An 18,717-nucleotide genomic window follows, 5' to 3' on the forward strand; every position below is an offset into this window, starting at 1 on the left:
GTCAAAAATATTTTCTCTGGTAGTCAAAATTATGATAAAGATGCGGTACTGTGTCCCAAAACTAGTATCTCCATTTGAAGAACAAACACAAAAGGGCTACAGGCTACCAAACTTTGTTAAGATTTATTTACAGTGTTCAAAGAATATCAAGTTAGAATCAACTCATTAAAATGCTATGATTTCTGAAGTGATGATTCAGAAATGTAAGTGTTTTTAGTAAGTATATCAAGTCATATCAAGTAGTATTTTCATCACCAGCTTCGATTTGTCCCTACATACAAGATGCAGATCACTGTAGTTTCAAGACAAGCGCAGTGACTAATAATATGCAACCCACAGTGCAAGCAGCAATGTAGACAAAGGGAGAGCAGATTACGACAGAGCAAAAGCAATCTGGATGTCAGTTATCAATCTGTACTCATTCTCAACATTTTTGGTGTAGAGGCATAGGCCCACTGAAGAACCAAAACTCAGGCACCTTACAGGCATTTACAAGACAAGACTGGATTTACAGAATGTCATCTGAAGCACTGCCAGATCAAAGTGCTGAAAGAATATGAAAAGAATTATCAGGACACAAGTTGACAGACTGACACATAGTGATGAAGTCCAAGAACTATGAATATGGACTAGATTGGACAAGGTTTTAAAAAGAGTTCACAGAAGAATGCCTGCAGGAAAGAAGATGAAAGAGCTTAGCTATGTTGATTCAGCTTTTGTTGAGTGTCCAGAGAGGATCCAAGCTACTAAGCGGATCGTCTCCCTCTGGAGGCCCCTGAAGGCCTTTGCCCTCCTGCGACTGAAGGAAGCTCTGCTTGTTGATCCGCTGTTTGCCTCGATGGCTGCTGTCCAACGTGAAGGCTTCAGGTGTGAGAGAAGCCAGCAGGTCCAGAGATGAAGAAGTGGGTGGAGAGGGGGCAGCAGGAGGTTCTTCAGTGGACTGGTGGTGATTTAAGATGGGGAAGGCAGGTGTGGACCCAATGAACTCATTCCCTTGATCACTGGGAGGTGATGGTGATTTGCCTGGAGAGGAAGTGCAAGAGAGGGCGGAACTGATGGAATCAGGGATCGTCTTAAAAGAAAGAGGGTCCTGAGATGGTTGAACTGACATATCTGTAGATTCAGGGACCCATATTCTTGGCACTTCAGATGCAGAGGCCATCTCCTCTAGGGTGGGCTCTTGTTCGTGATCAAAACTCGGTGGTCGAATGCTTAGTTTAGCTATGGTGGCCTGTATGGTGCTAATAGGCATGTCTGCACCCAGAACAATGTCTGTAGATTCCTGTTGGGAATATGACTTGAAAGACACACAGAATATTTGTTAGACAGTCACAGAGCTTAGTTATATAAAAAAAAAAGAAAAAAAAAGACAAGTTAGAAATAGAAGGTCACCTTCACTGCAGTGTTGTTTGGGATCTTGGTGCAAGGGGACGTTAGGATGCCGTGGCGCTGCAGAACCTGCTCTGTATGTTTTAGAACGGCTTCATGGCAAAATTTGAGGTGAAGCTGTGGAGTTATTTTTTTAAAGAAATACCATTATATTCTGTCAATCAGAGATTAGGTGATATATCTCATAACTGGGTGTACAATTACCTTTTCTTGCAGCATGTTCTTCCTCTGCTGCCTCATCTTCCTCACCAGTTGGATCAGATCTGGTATACCATTGCCAGCCTCAATTTCTTGAAGCGCTGCATAAAGCAGGCAAAAAGCACCAGTACGACCAACGCCAGAGCTAAAAGAATAGATACAAATATGGTACATGTTTGTCCTCCTATGTACTTCCTTGGCATTGTCAATTTGTTTAATGCCATCTAAAATATTCATACATATAGAAATATGGTACCTGCAATGCACTACAACTGGAGTGTGAAGTGGGCGCTGAAGTAGGTAATGCCCATGGACTTCTTGAATGAAATGTATAAGGTTGCTTTTACTCTCTGGAAGACCCCTTTTTGCAAAAAATTTTACCAATATGAGTCAGAAGCGTTTTTAGAGGTAGTTATTTTTAATGGGTTGAGCTTGGACATGTATTAAGAATAAGTCCTTACAGTTCAGGCCATGAAGTAAACTGAAGGTGAATGATAGTGCGTCTCAGACTCTGGTCCCGATACTGTAGTCCTATCATACGCTCCATATGGGTTGGAGTACTCTTTTGGGTAGTCAGTGTGAGAGTGATTGGTCCCTGGGCAAGCTGTTGACCCCTCTCTGATGGAAAGTACCGCAACACCTTCTGCTGGGAATAAAATAAAACAATGCAGATTATTATAAATTATTTCAAAAGTTAACAACATTCATCCTGCAATAGGTCACGGTATCATATTTACCTTTTCCAACTCTTGCTCCGACACAAGCATGACAATTACAGAAACCTTTTGCTCATAAACCATGAGCCAAAAGTCGGCTGCAGTGCCAGTGAGAGGGGCCTGTGTTGCAATGAGGCGGGGGCAGTATGGAGACAGGTCTTCAATGAAGCTGGCGTTGATGTAGTCGTCTTTACCAGAGCACAAAACGACACGATTGGAGTCATAAGGCATCACGTCCTGATGGCGGTTCTTCATGGTGTAGCAGCGTGCAATGGCGATTGATAGTTCCCGAGCATCCTTCTCCTGCTGCTCCTGCAGTTCTTTCCATCGAGCATCAAGTTCTGACAGACCTCCCTCCCCTGATGGACGCTCTAAGGATTGGACTGTTGATCGAAACTGTCCCAGCTCTGTGCTGAGCTTTGAGACCCTCTCTGGTGCTTGGTAAGGGTCACCCTGGATAAGTCTCACACCCTCTGCTTTTTTTCTGTGATGCTCTCCCTGAGGATCAGCTTTGGTGGGTAGTAAGACATTGGCAGTGTCCTTGGTGCTTCCATGCTGGCTCTCTGGGCTTGAGGAGAGCAAGTCATCAGTACTAGAGTTCTGGTGCTGAAACAGGGTGGAGTCAGGTGGAGGCATGGGACCACTAGAGGTTGGGGCTGTTACTGAGGACTGCGGTAGAGCTGTTCTTCCAACTGAGGTGAGAGTAGGAGATGGGACCATACACATTGAAGGAGGGCTAGGAGAGAGAGAAGGTGGTGGGGCAGGAGAAGGAAGTACTTTGTGCTGTGGGGCCCCTGGTGCTCCTGAGGATGGAGGGATCACGCCTTGAGGGAGAGCCTGGGGCCCTGGGGTGACAGCTGCTGAGGGATGCTGTATTGTTCCAGTTGACATATTCCCACCTTGTTGAACAGCATAAGATATAGGGCCTCCTGGGGGTATCTGTTGTGGGGCTATAGGCTGTGAAGTTTCCGGCTGGGATTGAGGTTGTTGAGAGGCCACAGACTGGTTGGGAACCATAGGGACACTTCCTTGATAACTCATAGTTGCAGAGCCAGGAGGACAGGTCTGCTGAAATATGTAGATATTTTGGGGGAGTGCTGGAGGACAGGGCTGGGGAATGTTGGGAGGATGGGAGTGGTTTTGGTGCTGTGAAGAAAGTGTGCCTGGGTGCATATGTATCCGTGTTGAGAGTGGGGTATGGGGTATCTGAGGTTGAACTGGAACGGCAGCCGAGTACGCTGGCTGGTGTTTGGACTGATGGGGAGGGATTTGTGGATGGGAAGGGGATGACATGCGAGTGGATGGCAGAAGCATTTGTGGCTGGTGGGGAGGAGGCATCTGTTTTGAAGCTGGAGGTTCCTGCATATGGAGTGCAGGGGCAAAATTATGAGAAGGTGGGGGTATTTGAAGGTGAGGAGCACAGGGCAATTGCTGATTGACAGGAAGTATTTGGAAAGCAGGGGGAATTTGCTGATTGACATGGGCTAAGTGTGGCATCGACACAGGGGGCACTGGCTGAGAGGATGGTGGCATTTGTGGAGGCAATCCATGATAGGGCATTTGACTCTGGGTGACATTTTTCATTTGTATTGTTTGGGAATTCGGCACAAACGAGACAGGGGGATAACCCTGATGGTGATGCACATGGGCAGCTGAAGCAGACTGCATATTGGATGCAAACTGCCCTTGAATTGGAGATTGCTGAAAGTTTGGTGGTCCAGGTTGTCTTGTTTGTGCTATGTACTGAGGGAACTGAGGCTGAGTTTGCTGTGGAGGTTGAGGCCCAGTTAAAGGTCTGCGCATTTGCTGTTGAGCTGGTACAGGTGGATAAAATGGCTGTGGTTGGCTTTGACCACCTTGCTGAGCAATTAGCTGTTGAGGCTGGGGCTGTTGCTGAGGAATCGGCATTGCCTGTGGAGTTTGGCTGATGGGAACACCAGGCTGTTGCATGTGCTGGACATGGGGTGTCATATGATGCGCTGCTGTATATACTGATGGCACAGGTGGTGGCACCAGTTGGTGTGGGGCAGGGGAAGGCACAGGTTGATGTAGGGCAGAGTGAGGCATTACTGCCTGGGCAGATGCAGGACTGTAGCTAGGAATAGGTGTCTGAACACTATCCACTGTTGTGGTGGAAAGTCGGACAAGAGTACTGGGTGGGCCAGGTTTGTTCTGTGAAGTTGGAGGGTAGTACCCAGGCACAAGATGTGGCGAAAGAGCCTGAGGGTTGGGCAACTGTGGATTAGGCAGCTGTGGGAAGTGCTGCTGTGGCAAAGAAGGTTGGGGAAGATTGTGAATAAAAGTCTGAGACAGGGGACGTGAAGGGAAATGGGACGTTTGTGCGAGAAATTCAGGAGAGGGTAAATTTGGGGGAAATCGATGTGATGCGTAGAGTAAAGACGAGCCAGTTCCAGGCCAGTGCAGAACAGAGCTAGCAGTGACTGTGGAAAGTGTAGAAGGATGACTAGAAGGTGAAATGGTAAATTCAGGAGGCATGCTCAGTAGTTCTTCAGGTAGATCCCCACCAAGTGCTAGGATAGCAGCAGTTAGCTGGGCAAGTTCAGGGTCATCTAAGTTGGCAGGATCCACACCTTGGCCTTTCTTCTGGGGTGGCTTGTGAGCGGTGGATCTTTGAGGAGCCTTATTTTTGAGCTCTCTGTCAGACATTAAGTTGAGTTAAATTAGAAGAAAGTTAATTAGTAAACATTTATCAAGTAAGATATAATTTTTTGTTATATATTTTTAGTGGAACAGAAATGTATGATTATGTAAACAGGATTTGATTCGTGAAAAACTAGTTACTTTTCCGTAATGGCCTGTCTCTCCTCCTTTCGGGCATTGCAGACAGTTTTGGCTCTTCCCAGTAAACATGAGGCTTTGGCTTCCAAATCTTCATAAAACTCTTTTCCCTCTTGGGATTTCTTCATTAGGTCTTCATATGCCTCATAGGAGGCCACAAGCATCTGTACAGTGTTGTTCCATCTAAATGGATAGCAGACACCAATTATATAAATTAGATGTTTTCTCTAATGGCAAACAATTTGATCATTCATAATAAAGTTTAACAATTAAATGATACCCCTTGAGTCTTACTTGAGTTCAGTTTCTGCCAGGCCCTTGCGCACTGTTGCATACTGGACATTAGCCTCTGTCAGTGCTTTCAGAATATTCTCCTGAGCCGCCAGGTTTTGGTCAATGTATACTTTTACTTGCTCATATTTCTTAAGCTGTTCCTCAAACAGTTTCTATGTACAGAAGTATAGAAGTGAGTGAGCAATTAACATAAAACAATAATGCGCAGTTCCAGATTTCTGATACAGCCTCCTTAAATACATAGGATGGACTTACACTTGGGTCACTTCATGTGTTTTTACTAATAGGATAGCTATCTAAAAGACCAAGTGTAAATACCAACCAAGATGGATTTGAGATGGATAGAAGTCTGATTATCCAAACTAAGAAACTAATGGACTGTAGGAGAGAGATAACTTTTTTGTTAATTTTTTTTTGCAGATCTCTGACAAAACTGAAACTAAACACTGACAATGACCGCAGCATGGACATACCTTAACTACTGCACACTTGAGGGGAAAAATACACCACGTGCACACACAGACACATTCGCTGGGGGAAGTCACATCTTTTAAATTCGGTGCCTGGCATTGGCATAATCATGGAAGTGAACTCTGTTTTATGTAGGTAATTAAAGATATGATTTATATCATTTTGGCGGAGACACATTTGTGTGGCCAAGTGTAAATGGAATGTGCTCATTTAATTGGACAGCAATCAGATATGTAAAAACGCATGAAGTGTAAATACCCCCATAGTGATGTTAAGCTCATACCTTCATGTCAGCACGTTCAGTTGTGACTAGAGCAGTAGTGATGTCGTCCTGTTGGATGAGGTCCCTGAGCTGCTTCTCCAGAGATCTTCGTTGATTCCGCATCTCTTGCACTTTAGCCAGAATCCTCTTCATACTCTGGAGACCTGCCATCTCATCTAAAATCGAAAGGAAATTATCTCTTATAAAAATTCCTAACATGATTTTCTGTGTTCACAAGACACCTGCACCTTATATGTTTCTAGTGTTGCACACCTTGGCGTCCTTGGTAAAACAATACTTCACTCTCATTTGTACATCTGTCTAAATGCTTAATGACAGTATAGTGAATCTTGAACCTTATGTCATCACAAAACACCTACCCTCACTAAGTTGAGGCCTTGGCAATGCCTCACTAAGTGTGTCCAGTGGTCCACCAAGGAGTCTAAGATTGCTGATGTGCAGATTCATAGCCCGATGAAGTTCTGTGTTGGTGAAGCTGGCTTTCTCGTGAGCTTCCAAATACTTCTCCAGGTCCCTTCGCAGCTCGGCCAGGGATGCAGGCCATTCTGGTACAGTCTGCTTCCCAGCAGCCTCCTCCAGGCTTCGCTCCCCTGCCTCATCCTCATTCAACACATCCCGAATCTCCCGTAGAGTGGCTTCTACGTCAGTGAACACACCTGACAGGACTGAGGACAAAGGAAGAGGGGAGAGAGGAGTTAGATTCACGCCATTTGAATTTAGACTTTAACAGCATGTGGTGCTGAATTGCAGAATTTCAAGAAGAACTGTTCATTAGTTCAAACTCAATTTTATTATAGAACGGCACAACTTGATGTCAGAATTAAGGATTTTATTACTGATGCAAAGTAAACTAACTAGAAAAAAGTGTGCAAAGTTCCAGTGGTGTGTAAGGTGGCCACTCACCCTGCATTGACTGAATGAGGTTTTTCACATTATCAGGTCTGACACTCAATGCTGCACATTTTTCCATAAGCACCGATGGAATGTTATTATACATCTCCATATTATCCACTGAGTCTGGGTCCAGACCGAGAGAGTCCATAAACTGTCTATAGGAACATGACACCTTATACAGTATGTTCAGATACATACTGTCTATGTGTACATGTATAAAATATGTTAATATTTTGTTTGCACTCACTCTAATGTCTCATTTTTGCTGTCTATTTTTGCCATGACATCCCGTAGCAGCTTGGCCTTCTCTTCACTGTAAATTTGACCAAAAAAAGGAAGAGTTTTTAATAATGAAACCATGACCGTCTGAGCCATCTGATTGCCATTCAAATAAAACAATAGGGAAATAACAATTATCAGAATGGGGAACTGCGAGTAAGATATACGTGTAGAAAGGTTTTATTTTGGGCAACTTTATCATAGTGTTTGGTTTACATGTTTTTGTATGTATAATGTGTAAGAATAGATAGAATTTGAACCAGACCTGTACAGAGAGGAGGCCTCATGGGCAGACATTGGCACCAATTTTGCAAAAATGTCTGGGCCAGTGACACTGGGGTCTGTTGGGTTCACAGGCAGGGCTTTGACTAACGGGGCACCTGTGTTAGGCAGGAGAGATTTAAGTAACTGTTCAATGAAATCACACAGCAATTATTGTGTACTGCAAAAATGGTGTTCAAAATACCTTTCACTGAGGTCAATGAATCCAAAGATGGCACAGATTCATGGTAAATGAAGTCATTGTCTGTCTTGGCAGAATTCAATCTAAAATGAGAGGTAATAAAAGGGTTTACTGGAACTGTTTTTAAATATAAATGAGGAATAATGACTTGTGCAAATGTAATTTAGAGGAACAAACCATATTTCAGAACTAGCACACACAGTGAGTTAGTGCGCATATTGTCCATATTTCTATTATTTTAATTAATTGCATACGGTCCATTTACCCAGTGTATCTGCAGGTTCAAAGGAATTAAATGTAAGACTTTTTAAGGCAAAATAAACATTTGAAACCACTTTCACAATGAAAAAAACACATTAATTCATTAGCTGGTAAATATAAAACCACTGAAGCTACTTGAATGTCACTGGACATGTTTTATTTAATATTTTATTGTGCATTTATGTGGTAATAAGTTAATACAACATTAAAATTCTAAATTAATTCATTATGAATGCATGTAGCCTAAAGTATGTAGCCTATATTGTGACCCTTCTCTTTAGTCACTTGCTTTCTAGCAAGACATGACGCATTAGACCAGTGCTTTGGCAACGTCACCACTTATGTCACACGGAAGTGGTGGCAAAAACCATGCGTAAAAAGTACACTTTTATCAGATTACATTGTTGAAAAAATATTCCTAGTTGACTGGACTGAGGAGATCATTTCGACTCACAACTTTTGTATTTGTAACTGTATCGCTAAGAATATGTTTGTATTTATGATGGTTTTGTGTCATACTTTCGTTTAATCCTCTAATCTGTCAAATCTAACACAACAATCAGCGGGCTTTCTGCCACTACTTACTGCACATGTGCTGATATTTTTGTAAATAAGAGGATTGGTCTATAGACCAAGAGGGAGAGTCGCTTTGCTGCTGCTTTCCCCCAACTGGTCTGAATAACTGGCAGCATCATGCAGGCTGCTCTGTAATGTCTGACCGTGTGCTGTCAGTGTCCACTTTGCGTGAGAGCTTGAGAACATTGTTAGTTGTGTTGACAGCCCTAGATCTAGAGAGATGGAGATGAGAGATATAACAGGTGTAACTCTGCAGCTGAGTAGTTCTGTTAGCTTTACAATTATTGTCAAAGGTATTGTAAAATAAGGAAGCGCAACAATTTGAAAGGCGTCAAAAGACCGCTCCAACCTTGTTCGCTCGCAAATTGTAACGTTGACCGCGTTGTCGATTATAAGCAGGAGCGATAGTGTTAAAGACGCAAAAAAACGCCATTTGCATTTCCGATTAATGGGTTTATGATGGTTTATACATGTGTAACATCATAAGTTCAGTAAAAATGCACTTCCCTGCACGAGCTCACACTAAAATCAAGCGTCAGCTGCTAAATGACGGATGCACGAGAGAGATTATTTTGACTTGCTCAGATTCTGCTGTTTAAAGCGTCTCCTCTATTCACGCCCCCAAATTTAAGACCTCAGCAAACTAAATTTTTATAATTTATTTCAGATATTGAAGACTTTTTAAGGACCCGTGGATACCCTGATTTACCCTACCAACTTCTTATGAATGTGCTGTTTTTGTTTATATTGCTGGTGCTTGAGGGAATGAACTATATAATAGGATGCAGACGTTACAATAACTGGAGAAGAATTGGCTAATTAAATTGCACTTGACTAAGCCCTTTAGCGTGTTACACACATGATTTCACCAAACCCACTTGCGTCTAGACACACGAATGCTTCCACGAAAATACAAAATCTTCATGGCCATGCCCACTTACTTTGCACTTATGACTTATGGTATAGCACTATCGCTTTGCTTAGCGCTATCACTCTTAAAATAGGGCCCAGTATGTTCACTTACTTTCCCCCAATGACATCCATGGTGAATCTAAGGGCTTCCTGTACATTGTCTGGCTGACTCTTAGCCAGCTCAATGGCCTCAGTGAGTTTGTCTAGAGAGCTTTGAAGGTAAGCAACCTGTTGAAAAATGTATGAAATATTTTACATTAGATACAAATTTGCAAACCATCTAATTCTTTCTGGGTCTATTTCAGACTTCAGAATGAGTTCCTACTCATTCTCATATCATTTTTAATATCACAGTCTGTGGTTTCAGACATGGGAGTAAGCTAGAAGAAACATTAATCACACTGCTCTTCTTTGAACCACAAAACGGAAGAGAGAAAAACAAGAAAGGTGAAGATTTACCCTCTCTCCATACTTTTGCTGCTCTTCAGCCTGTTTACCCATGTGCAACTGTTGAGAGAAAGATGATTTAGTGTGAAAGCCTTTGAAAAACATCAAAAACAAAGGAGACCAACATGCTTTGCTGTAGGGCTGTGCGATAGGACAATGTAATCAGATATTGCTGATTTTTTACAAATATCAAGATACCAATATCGACGCTCATTGACAGACGATGTTCGACCAAAGGCCAAACAATAGAGCTGGGAAGTCGTCAAATATATTAAATGCTAGCTAACAAAAATTAGCACCCGTGAGGTCTGCCCGCCCTGTGGTGGCTGATCTGCAATATGTCACGGAGTGACACACGACATTAAATGCTGTTAGACACAAAGACACACGCTTAAAGAAACACACTTCACTCAAACATTTTTAAGAACAGACAACAGAAAAGACATCCATGCACGTGTCTGATTCTCTGTTTGTTCAGAGGCGTGTAGCGCAAGTTTGTGAGAAATGTTCTCACTCTTTCTTCTCTATTTCAGTTGTCTGAAAAAAGTTTGCTAGAATGGTGTCATCTGTGAGAATGCTGCAAATGACCTCAGACCATCTTAGGAGGTGCTCAGAGATAGGTTTGCTTTATCTTCACAGAATAGTTCAAGCTTAACATGCATTGTGAATGCATTATAAATAAATACAAATAATAAATGAATACAAAAACACCTTGAAATTAAAATGTATTTATGTTTCAATTATCACTATTATTATGTTTCTTTGGATCTCAATTTGTGCAAGCTATTTCCACATGTTGATGTAGATGGATATTTGCATGACAGCAAATGAGAAGTGTTTAAATACTTATTAATACTTTGATGCTTTTTCGTTTCGTTTAAAGTGCTATTTTAATTAAGAAATATCTCTGGATTAAGTTTTTCATGTTAAAATAACTCAATTTAACTTTGAGAGCAAAATCATTAAAGCAAAAATATGACATACACCCTCGGCAGTGGGGTTGACAATGTAATCAGATATCGTGAACATATTTCTTGCATATCGCCCAGCCCTATTTTGTTGTGCATCAAAGCTCAGTTTGAATAAGATCACTCACATGTGCAATTGCAGCAAAGTAGTAAATCTTCATTTGCACTAATTTCTTCCAGTCTTTCTGTATCTTTCCCAACATTGAAGCAGTTTCAGAGTTCTCCAGTGCTCTGCATGCCTCTTTGTAATAGTCCACCACCTATTAAGAAGACAGTGAAGAAGAGATCAAATATTATCATCATTCCGGAAGCAATTGGGGCATAAATACTGCATATCCATGGGCATAATAGTGTAGCACCATGCCTTCAGATCCCTCAAGACTGATTGCAAAGGATTTATCTTAAGTCTAATGGTAGTACAAAACAGAAGAGAAAACTTGAGACCATGCATTGCACCAGGATGATATGATAATAAACTAAACAGAAAAGTTGGTTTACCTGTGCACTTATGCGGGCAACAAGGAAGCTCTTTCTGTTGTCCAACATAGATTTTTCCAACAAGCACTCTTGAGCCTGGCCCTGATAACAACATTTGGGACATAGCAGAGTAAATGAGAAGAGGTATATATGAGTGTATATGAGAGTAAGTGAGTGAGACAAACAGAAATCATACCAGCATGAGGTTAATGTTGAGATTAAGGATCTGGTGGCTCATGTCCACACTGAAGTTTTGGCTGAAGTGATCCCTCAGGTAGGTGAATGCTCCAGCTGAGCATTGGAAGTGTGTGCAGGACACTTTCATTCCCTAAACAATGAGGGGAAAAGTCAAGAGTTGGCAACATAGAGAATGGATGTCCAAATTATTGTAATTACAATTTCCTGACTCATATAAAATCATTGTCAGTCATTGTTGAACATGAAGTGAAATCTTGTTTGAACCTTTACAATCTGGTTTACAATTTATGAAAGTTCTGACTTATCCCACTTGACATTTATGACATCATGTAAAACAACAAAAATGGCAGTGACGGTAGTTTACTTGTAGCAAAATAATTCGGTTTGTATATATACTATAACATTACTATAATCTTACTATCGCTAATTTAACCCTTCTATAGTCTTTTGGTAATTTTTGTCCAGAATCACATTTCACATATGGTCTTTGCGGCCAAAACTGATCAACCATTGAAAATTCATTGGAAAGACCATAACACAGACATTTTTTTTAAATTAGTCAAATAAAACCAATAAATCAGCCACAACTCTAAGCACAAACACTCAGAAATGAGGGGGTAAGACAATAACGCACCCACAATGCAAAACACAAGCAAACGTGCGCGCACACACACACACACAGACAGACATAAATGGGTGAGACTAAAACAAACAGGAGGCAGAACACACAACATAACACACAGAAATAAAGGTGTCTGGACTGTCTCCCATTAAAAAATGCATAAAATCTATCTGCAAGGCACATGCCATTATAACTATACACTGCCACGGATGTTTTTTCTTTTTTTATGTATTTATTGTTGTTGATTATTACTGTTAACCTCACTGACTTGAAAATGTTTGCAAAGAAATTTTGAAACTGCAAAATGTTTTTTGTCTGTTTTATACTCTAATTGAATTTTCTAAATTTTGCAGTTCATTTCTGTTAACTGCAAAAACTGACACTTAAGACCAATTTTAAAATGCTAAACTTTGACAAATAATAGTTTGATAATGCCTAAATATATCAAAATACATAACTTGTGATCAAACATAAAATGAGGTAACAACAAGCGATCAGACTGCACAGTAGGTGGCTGCTCAGAAATCTGCTGCCATCTATTGGTTATTAGTGTCATGACATGATTTTCAAGTCATGTTATTTATATTTTGTTCACCAGATGGCAGCAATCTGCCTCCAATGCATGTCACATTCTCATATTTTCTTCATGTTTCAACTTATCATGTTTAGTATAGGATTTACTATACTAAAGTTTCATATGTTTGCTTATTTGTGTATGCAAATGAATGGTAAAATTTAGAAATGTACATGTACATAAGATCAACATAGCATAAAATCAATTAAGGAAGAGGAAATTTCATTATCATCATATAAAAGAAAAAGGTTACTAATGGCCAGGAGGACCAAAGGTAGGGCTAATTTGTGAAGACCATAGGGGGGTTAAAATCATAATCCTACAGCCTATTTTGATTATATTGGAATATGTTTAAATAAGGTTTTCATTTTGGGATAATGAGTGTTGAAATAGAAAATATTTTCTCAGTCTGAGGACATAGCTTACGTTTAAAAACACACTGATGTTGATATGCTTATGCCTTTCATCTACATTGAAAAGGTGTTTTCCTCCATGGAAAACGGAGAGTAATGAAAACGCTCTCCATAACCATGTACTTTGGAAAACAATGACTTAGGAAACTGAAAACTGAGTTTTCAAACTTTAAATGGATTAGTGTAGACGTGGCCTCAGAATCACAGAAATTCATAGCATTAAATCATATGAGGTTTGGTCTTCTCCAGTTCAGCTCACCTCTTCAGACACCCTGTTGTCCATGGCTCCCAGCATTGAATGTAGAGCTCCTACAGCATGAGAAACATGACTGGAATCAGGAAACAAGCCTGATCTCGAACAATGCCCTTTCTCAACAACACAGTAGCTATTTCAACCAATGACAATGTAGCCCATTTACTAGAAGAAATAATAAGCGTCACTGTCTAGTACAAACTTACCCAAATTATAAAGGATGCAGGCTTGCTCATAGCAAATGTCATCATGGGTCATGGTCTTCCCAGAAAATATCTCTGTCCTATGTATTAAAGCAAAAGTAGTGTTAGGGAAGTATAATTTAGAATGAATATCAATAAAGGTTGTATATGAGAGTTGCGCACTCACCAGGATATAGGGACAGCAGCTTCCTGCCCCGATCCAAGAGGCACACGACTTTGCAGATAGTGCAACTGCCCGAAGTACTTTCTTAACATACTGCACCCCTCAAAGTCACGTGTGACGTTCACAGCACTCTAGTACGAGAAGTAAGAAAGAGAATGGATGATCATAGTCTTTCTAACTGACAAACTATAATTCAAATGATGGCATTGTGCTAGCAACACCAATGTTATCCCCTTGTACTTGCTTGCTCATTTTACCATGTTTAAAGCCATTCCTGAGAATTCCCAAGATTTTCTCTCAAAACAAGCACATAAAATATGAAAAACATTTGCAGAATTTGTCTTGGAATGGCCATTGGTTTGAATCCCAGAGAACACACATACTGACAATCTTGAATGTAATGCAAGTCAAGCATTTGTCAAATGCATAAATATACACGTATTGTAAATAAATGTAAATGCGACTGCAAGACTCACCTGTCGCAACTGCTCCAGTTTCTTCAACTGCTCATTATAGTTGTCAGGATCTTCACCATAGTTCTTCAGAATGAACTGAAGAAAAGCAAAAAGCAAAAGGAAAGGCATAATTATTGCAGGGTGTTATAGCTCAGCAGACAATGAATACATTGGATTTACACACTGAGGATTGAAATTAACGGGGAAGAGAAAAGCATGTATTGTGATATCTTGGCCAGGTACATGGATATTCAAAACAATGCAAATTAAAAATTGATGAATGTAAAATTAACACTCCATGACAGAAACAACTAATAATATCTGCAGACGTCCCTCTCAAAACATTATTATTTTACATTTCAGCTGTTTATAATAAGGCACAACACTTTGACAATAATTACCATACACACAACATAAACAAACACCCTTTAACCTGTTGTTCTCCCTAAGGCCTAGTTTGTTAGGGATGGATCTGATAACTAGCATGACACAAACTGAAAAATTCATGACTTCCTGGACGAGGTGGGGGAAAAGAAAGAATGGTTTTTTTTGTTGGGGTTTTATGTATTACTCTAAAGATATCATTCAGTACAGAATATAGGAGGAATATAGTAAACAGTATTTACAAAGGGTCAATTGTAGAGGAACAAATATTTGAAATTAACAAAAGACATGCAATCTTGACTCACAGCAGCTCTAGCGGCGTGACATTGGAACCCATAAATAGCTAGTTTTTAGGTTAGTGGGTGACCAAATAAACAGGTACACTGGCAGCCAAAGATTTGGAATAATGTACAGATTTTGCTCTTATGGAAAGAAATTGTTACTTTTATTCACCAAAGTGGCATTCAACTGATCACAATGTACAGTCAGAACATTAATAATGAGAAAAATTACCATTACAATTTGATAAAAAATTGTGTCAGACACTTCTCATGCACCTTACAGTCTAGCTGATCCCACAAAAGCTCAATGGGGTTAAGATCCATAACACTCTTTTCCAATTATCTGTTGTCCAATGTCTGCATTTCTCTGTAACATTTTCTTTTTGTTTTTCTGTTTCAAAAGTGGCCTCCCATCTCCGGCAGGACCTAATGATTCCAAGTACAACAACTTCGGACCGCCAGACGGGGCTTCCGTCAAAGAGAGACATTACATTCCTGCTTTATATTCATCAAATAAATGTAATCTAAAACTTTACTCAAATCTGTGAGTCTTCCTAATAGAACCCCTATAATTATTTCCACAACACTGCATGCTGAGATGTTGCTTAAAGGCACCGCTTCCAGATATCATGATGCATAATCCACCAGGATTAATACAAACCAATTTCTGTTTGTTGACCGCTCTAATGGCCCGACGAAGTCCATACCAATTCTTTAGAAGGGGACCTCGATTAACGGTAGCAGGTGCAATTGTGCTCTTGGGGTGGCTGGTGGATTCACCAACTGACATTCGCGGCATGCCGCAGACCATTTGTGCACATCCATGCAAATGCCTGACCAATAAAAGCATGTTATTAAATGGTTCAGTGTTCTTTCTTGTCCTAAGTGACCCACCATAGGATTTTGGTGAGCCACCTGGAAAAGTGTTTCCCAACTGCTCCTTGGGACTAATAACTGTGTTGTATTTTCATGGATTTTAGAGTCCTGCATCTGGCCAATTGGTCCCCAGAATCAGTGGATGGGTGAGGCGGGAATTAACCGCGGCCTCCACTCTATGCTTTTCCCCCCGGAATTGAATAACAGCTGTCACTACAGGATATTTGTGAACATCCCTATGCACACACCTCACCATCCCCTTGTTTTCTGCACCCAAAGCATTGTAGCGTATTTAGGGGTTTCAATGAAAGTTTAGCTGTGTTGTGTTATGCTATTAGCTTAGCTGTACTGTGTTTACAATATGGCTTCGGCAGGTTGCGCATGTGCGGTAAATTGCCCCAGAAGGACCTCTTTAGGTCTTCCCGTGAACTTTCGTCAGCATAGCATCCAACGGCAGTGATTGGTGATCTGGGTCAACACTAATGAAAACAGTTTCATCGATGCCTATGAACATCAGTGCGTTCCACAGTGCACAAACAAACAGTAATCAGTTAAAGTGCCCAGATTCTCACACCAATATATGTTGCGAATTTGGTATGATAAATGTTCACTGCACGGGTTAAAGTGTCGTGTACATTACCATTATTTGTAAGTGAAACAGTATGTGTGAGCTAGTAATTAAATTAAATGGTCCTATTTCTACATTACTATATAAGGACATTAATAATGGAATCAGTCGCGTTTGACAACCGTTATAATTTAGAGAAATGGAAAATAACTAGTTTATTTGTCTGAATAAAATTCTCCACCATTAAGATTCTTTTAATGAACCAAATAGCTTTCAGCTGTGTTTGATAGAATGGCATGTGATTTTCAAGTGCCAAATTAGCATAGCAATTTAGCATGATTACTCAAGGATAAGGGTAGGGTTGCTCCAGCTGTGCGCAAGTTCTCACTTAAGTTAGGACGTAAAGTTCACACTAAAGGCTTAGTAACTACTAGTGAGTTTGTAACCAAGTCAGTGCTTAATTTGGTTGCACCACTGTTCTTAAGGCAAGACTTAACAAGTAGGTTGTAAGCTCTCCGTAAAGTAATGCATAGTCGCATAATATGACGTTTACCTGTACTGATCCAATAAGCAGCCATTTTTTTGTCTCTCTCCTAAATGTCTACATCATAATGTATATCGAAATTATTGATGCCTGTCACACAAAACATGAGCTCACTGATGTTATAAAATATCAGTCTGCTTTTTTATTCCACCTGTTACTCATGGTCGGAGGCTTCCGTAAATATTTAGTTTATCCGTAGGGTTAATGGTGTAAAAGTTTAATGGTGCAATGCTCAAATATTTAGTAGTGTGTAAATTGTGACTTAGTGCCCATTTACGGCACAACTAGGTTAAGTTTTACCTTAGGTATAGCTGGTGCAACCAGCCCAGGGTGCTGGAGTGATGGCTGCTGGAAATGGAGCAAGTCTAGATTTGATCAAAAATGACTTTTTTCAAATAGTGATGGTGTTGTTTTTACATCAGTAATGTCCTGACTATACTTTAATTCACCAAAGTGGCATTCAACTGATCACAAAGTACCAATTTCCTTCTGAAACAGCAAAATATATACATTATTCCAAACTTTTGGCCACCGGTGTATGTTTTTCAGTTATTAAAATGAATAGTCGACCCAAAATGAAGACTCTGTCATCATTTAATCACCCTCACATTGTTCAAAACTGTATGACTTTCTTTCATGAAACACAAAAGGAGATGTTCGGAAGAATGACAGTCACCATAAACTTTCATTGTATAGAAAATAAAATTAATGAAAGTAAATGGTGACTGAGGCTGAAGCTGTCAGTTCCTAAAAGTCTATTTTGTTCCACAGAAGTCATTTTTGGATGAACCCTTTAAAATCAAGATGGGTCAAGCTAATATTGCTGATATATGACTCCTACTTAACTGTTGAGCCATCAAACAAATTTCTTGTTTTTACAAAACCAGACTAAAAACAAGATATTTAACATAATAGGGTATAAGCTAATCTTGTTTACATGTGATTCTTAAGAATAACAGAATCAGGCCAGTCAGCAGAGCAAAGCATAAACATCTTTAAGAAGTAAAACTGGACCTTTAGGCAGAATGAAACGTCTTATTTTATTTTATTTAGTATGTATCGTATCAATGACTGTAGTTTTTCATTTTGGCTCTTTTGTGCTGATGTCTCACCTCTCTGATGGTCGGGCTGAACTGAAAATCTCCAGCCTCTTTCAGATCCAGCCAGATCATCGGCATTCTCGGCACAGCTTCCATCGCAGCCGCCAATTTCGCTCAGCCGACTAATGTGAAATAGTATTATAGCGTTCAAGCATTGAAAAGATTAGTGTTGACGTACTGTTTTGAACTGAATTGCCATAATGACTGTCATGTCTCCATTTACAGCCATACAAGAAGCGATAGCGGTTTCAGGAAGTGGCGTCACGATTTAGACCCTGATTCTGGGAAATGTAGTTTTTCATTGTTCAACCTTTTGTGAGGGGCTAACTCAGGGAGGGAGGGGGATGGACTGGTAAGAGAAATCGGCCCGGGATTTGAATTGAAACTGTCGCTGAGGGTTGTCGCTGTCCTTTTAGTTGTTTTGTGACCCCTTCTTCATAAAGCTAATTTCAGCTTATCGCAGCCCATTCATCTCGTTTTGGCCGGGTATAATTGTTTTTTTTTTTTTTCTGGTTGGCCAACCGGGAAAATGCCCGGTATGCCAGATTACCAATCCAGCCCTGCCCACTATTACAATAATGCTATATTGTATCAGTACTATACAAGTTCATGAATAATAACAATAAATGAATAATAACATGAATAATAACTTTAAT

The 18,717-nt window shown here is 40.3% G+C and overlaps 1 protein-coding gene across 2 annotated transcripts; it reads right to left on the reverse strand.

Annotated features, from left to right (window-relative positions):
* Positions 1-110: 110 nt before the first annotated feature.
* On the reverse strand, positions 111-18,274 carry LOC127657768 (tyrosine-protein phosphatase non-receptor type 23-like). 2 transcript variants are annotated; one of them, XM_052146663.1, is made up of 24 exons: positions 18,074-18,274; positions 14,330-14,404; positions 13,857-13,984; positions 13,694-13,770; positions 13,494-13,543; positions 11,624-11,755; positions 11,449-11,529; positions 11,079-11,210; positions 9,995-10,042; positions 9,648-9,763; positions 7,790-7,869; positions 7,589-7,703; positions 7,292-7,357; positions 7,054-7,199; positions 6,510-6,815; positions 6,151-6,305; positions 5,397-5,548; positions 5,106-5,285; positions 2,325-4,959; positions 2,049-2,230; positions 1,844-1,948; positions 1,594-1,732; positions 1,393-1,506; positions 111-1,297 (listed from the first exon to the last, which is right to left on the reverse strand). In XM_052146663.1, exons 1-24 carry the CDS (start codon positions 18,155-18,157, stop codon positions 710-712), a joined length of 5,886 nt encoding a protein of 1,961 aa, XP_052002623.1. In that variant the 5' UTR covers positions 18,158-18,274; the 3' UTR covers positions 111-709. The 2 variants fall into 2 exon arrangements, with proteins under 2 accessions (XP_052002623.1, XP_052002622.1); XM_052146662.1 differs by having other exon boundaries at positions 2,049-2,233.
* Between the last annotated feature and the right edge of the window lie 443 nt (positions 18,275-18,717).

This window comes from Xyrauchen texanus, chromosome 17, assembly GCF_025860055.1.
Source record: "Xyrauchen texanus isolate HMW12.3.18 chromosome 17, RBS_HiC_50CHRs, whole genome shotgun sequence".
Lineage (NCBI taxonomy): Eukaryota > Metazoa > Chordata > Actinopteri > Cypriniformes > Catostomidae > Xyrauchen > Xyrauchen texanus.